Source organism: Hippocampus comes, unplaced genomic scaffold (genome assembly GCF_001891065.2).
Source record: "Hippocampus comes isolate QL1 unplaced genomic scaffold, H_comes_QL1_v1.1 scaffold261, whole genome shotgun sequence".
Taxonomy (NCBI): Eukaryota; Metazoa; Chordata; class Actinopteri; order Syngnathiformes; family Syngnathidae; genus Hippocampus; species Hippocampus comes.
Window position 1 is genome coordinate 5,481,224 of NW_017805824.1, and position 3,882 is coordinate 5,485,105.

Below are 3,882 nucleotides of genomic sequence, written 5' to 3' on the forward strand. Positions count from 1 at the left end.
AAATGTTTGTTTTCCGAACACACTATCCATTCTTGTTTTCTTACAGTTCTAACAGCCGCTGTGAGACCTAACACCTTAACGTCTTGGGCCTCAGACCAGGAAATTGATGTCACAATCACAAGATGGCTACATCTGGCTCCTGATCGGGATGGTGACAGGAAGGAAAGCATGAGAAGAAAAGAGTGCATGGAGAGCGCAACAATTTGATGGATAGAAAAATACCGTTCAAGAGGAAGCTGCATCCCAATTTGGACTTTGTGTTCACTGTTAAATAAAGAAAAGTGCATTTTTCCAGTGTATGTGGAGTTATATGTGAGGTTCGCAAAGTATGACAATAAACATATTTTTATAACAGTCGGCCGCTTTATTTAAATATTTATTCGTCTAGCAGTCATTCCCACAACAGTGTCATTAGCTTTCAGATACCCATCAAAAATGGCAAAACGGAAGGTGGACACTGAGAACCGGGGGTTTCAAACAAGGTGAGAGTCGAAGAACATGTTCATCATGGACGTAGCTGGAAAACCTGTGTGTCTTCAGATCCGGGCCGAATGCGGCCCGGATCATGGATGCCAGACCCGGGCCACTGCAGGACCGTCATTCATTGCGGTATGTGGGCCGAGTGTCGTGCCGTGTCCGCGCCGGAGCCGGGCCAGACCAATTTTGCTGACTGGGCAGCCTGCCATGCATGTTTTTGGAATGTGGGAGGAAACCGGAGTTAGCAAAATACTCCTGTAGCTCTTTGTACACATTTCCTAAGATTTAATAATCACCGTTGATGATGGTTATGATGCAGTTTACTAAAGATGTTGAGTTTTTGTTATTTTGGTCAATAATAATTGATTGTGAACTGCTCCAAGTGTTGCATACAGCACAGTTGTGTGTTGTTACAATGCATTTTGGGATTAATATTTTAAAAAACACATTCAGTTGATTACTGTAGTTTGCCGCTTCCTTAGTGTAATGATGTTCCCATACCAAAGGGGACAGTAATGCACCAGAACGGCTCGACTCCGTCCTTTCTGCAGGAAATAGAAAGTAGGCCACTCAGGAAATGCAGGAAGCGAGACGGCGAAATGAAGTCCGTAATATTGCCATGGACATTGCGTCAACTGTACATTTAGGTCGTGTACCGATTAAACATAACCGACTCTTCGTGTCGCTAAAGCTTCACCTGCTAGCTCAGCCCGCTCGCTGCTCACAAAGAGACGCGGAAGTTAGCCTCATATACCCAAGCGGAGATCCAGTGTGTGCCTCCCGTGTTGGGATTGATTGAGTGATTACTGTCAGTCTGTTTGGAAAGAATGATAGCGGAGTACGAGGAGGAAATTTGTCGATCAAGAGAAGAAAACGAGCGGCAACGTCAATTACTGGACGCTCTTTTAAAGCATCAAGATGAAAAGCACAGAGCAGGTTTGTTCATCTCGTTCTCTCACAGTTGTTTTAATTTTCAACCCTTCTGGGTCCAGGGATTTCTTACAAGAGAGATTTCGCCCTCCCTCACTCAGAAAAGAAAAGACCTCCTAATAACCATAGCGCCAATTATCGTATGACAGATTTTTAATCCACGTGCAGCACTTTGTATGCAGCAAGGGTTGTTGTGAAGTGCTTTATAAATTAAGTTGAGTCGAATTGAGTAGTCATGCATGGCTACAATGTGTCCACAAATGCCATGGAGATGAAAAGCTGACGAAATGTTATGAAAACAAAACAACTTTTTGGGAGAAAAAAGTGGTGACGTTTGTGCAAATACTTGTTTAATCAGAATACGATGTCAGTTTTTTGGCTCTCAAAATAATTGCAATAATATTGTCGTATCTTTTAAAAAAGTGCATACTAACTCATTACGCTTCACGATCATAATATTTTAACTCGTCATAGCAGAATTTGATTTTTCCAAACCACATGCATTGTCTTCAGAGTCCCCTTACATTAAAGAAGAAGAACACGAACACAGCATCGGTCAGGAAGAAGAGCAGTTTCGAGAGCTGGAGGACGGTGATGTCACCAAGCAGCCCTTTAACTGTGTCATTGTGAAGAGTGAAGATGACGACGGGGATGGAGACCACTGTGGAGGATCACAAGCAGACAACTTCTTAACTCCACTATCAAACAGTGACAACACGTCACCCTCTCCTGACACGGATGATGACGAACACTGTAAAGGTGATGCGACAAGTCACAGTGACTGCAAGGGTTTGGCATGCCTTCAATGTGACAAAACGTTTAGCAACAATGCAAATCTGAGAAGACACATGATGATTCACACGGGAGAAAAACCTTTCATGTGTTCAGTTTGTGGGAAAAGATTCTCTCAGAAGACTTCGATGATAACACACACAAGAACACACACTGGGGAGAAACCTTTCGCCTGCTCGGTCTGCAACAGACGTTTTTCAATTCACAAGACTTTGGTTCAACACATGAGAACGCACACTGGGGAGAAACCGTTCATTTGTGCCGTTTGTGGTCAAAGTTTCTCTCAAAGCGGCGCTTTACAAAGACATGTAAGATCACACACTGGTGAGAAACCGTTCAGTTGCAGTGTGTGTGAGAAAAGATTTAATGATAAATATAAGGTGAAGAAGCACAAGTGTGCTGGAGAGAAGAGTGGCAGCACACGAAAAGCAGGAAAGTGTGACTTTGGGAAAAGCTCAGAAAACTGAAGTGGTTGTGGAAGGTGAAAACTTGTATATGTGATCCCAAAATTGCTCTCAAGTACCAGTCAAACCTGATGTTCAAAAGCATTTGGACTTCAAGTTTCTATGATGCATTTATACATCACCACAATGGATTTAAAATAAAACAATCAAGATGTGATTAAAGTGATGTTCTGCATTTCCGCTTGAAAAGTTTCACTGTGAAGACTGGAAATACTGATACGCTGTATGACACGTTGGCCATTTTAGGCATATTACAGTACATCAATTTGTAGGTACTCTACAGTATTGAGCAAAGTTGTCCTATTTAATACTGTGGGCCCTTGACTTGCAAATGTAATTCATGCTGTCACCCAGCTCGTAAATACATTCATTCACAAATAAATGTGTTCGATTTTCCCCTTTACAATAAATTAAGATGTCACGATCCATTGCTGCCACATTTTTGAAGGTGGTTTTAGTAACGAAGAATAGTGCTGTATTGTGAAATCTAAATATTAACAAAACGAGTATAAAAGACATCGTGAAGAATTGAACTGGTTTTAGAACACGCAATTAAGGTGAAGGTCTCTCTCACCCAACACACACACGCACGCACGCACACACACAACAATATTTGTGTTTCCAGCTTGTATTGGCCGTTTACCACACAGTTATTTCAGTGTAAACCTCTGCTCAAAGCAGTTCAGATAATGGATGAATGGATGATCCAGTATTGAGTTACAGCCAGCAAGAACTTCTCTCCTGCCCGAAATTCTACACCTATTCACTACACTTCATATGTTTCATTTGGCTCCCCTCAGTACGGGTATGCAAATGTTATGGTTTTTTGGGGGGCCGAATAAGATTTCAGCCTCTGTTGGCTGTCGCATCACTGTAATCTGCCTTCACCTCTGTTGCACTGGTGCTGGCTCATGTAATCAAAACTATGTTAACAAATTGGACTGTTTCTTTAACCAGTCAGATTTTATATTTGCCTCAGAAGTCCCACAACAATGTTAGCATTTTCCATCCTCTGACTGGTTGGTCAGAGCATGCCAAGTTCAACTAGCAAAATACATCCATCCGTCCATCCATTTTCTGATCCGCTTTATCCTCACAAGGGTGGCGGGGCGTGCTGGAGCCTATACCAGCTGTCTTCGGGCAGTAGGCAGGGGACACCCTGAACCAGTTACCAGCCAATCGCAGGGCACATACAGACGAAAAACCTCCCGTGCTAAAA

At 42.6% G+C, this 3,882-nt stretch overlaps 1 protein-coding gene across 1 annotated transcript in view; it reads left to right on the top strand.

Moving 5' to 3' along the window:
- Window positions 1-991: 991 nt before the first annotated feature.
- LOC109525732 (oocyte zinc finger protein XlCOF6-like) overlaps window positions 992-3,882 on the top strand; it is a 7,911-nt gene continuing 5,020 nt past the window's right edge. The window contains exons 1-2 of the mRNA XM_019886474.1: window positions 992-1,413; window positions 1,921-2,664. Of these exons, the coding sequence (XP_019742033.1) occupies window positions 1,305-1,413; window positions 1,921-2,664 (853 nt within the window). The 5' untranslated portion in view covers window positions 992-1,304. The remainder of the gene's footprint in view (window positions 1,414-1,920; window positions 2,665-3,882) is intronic.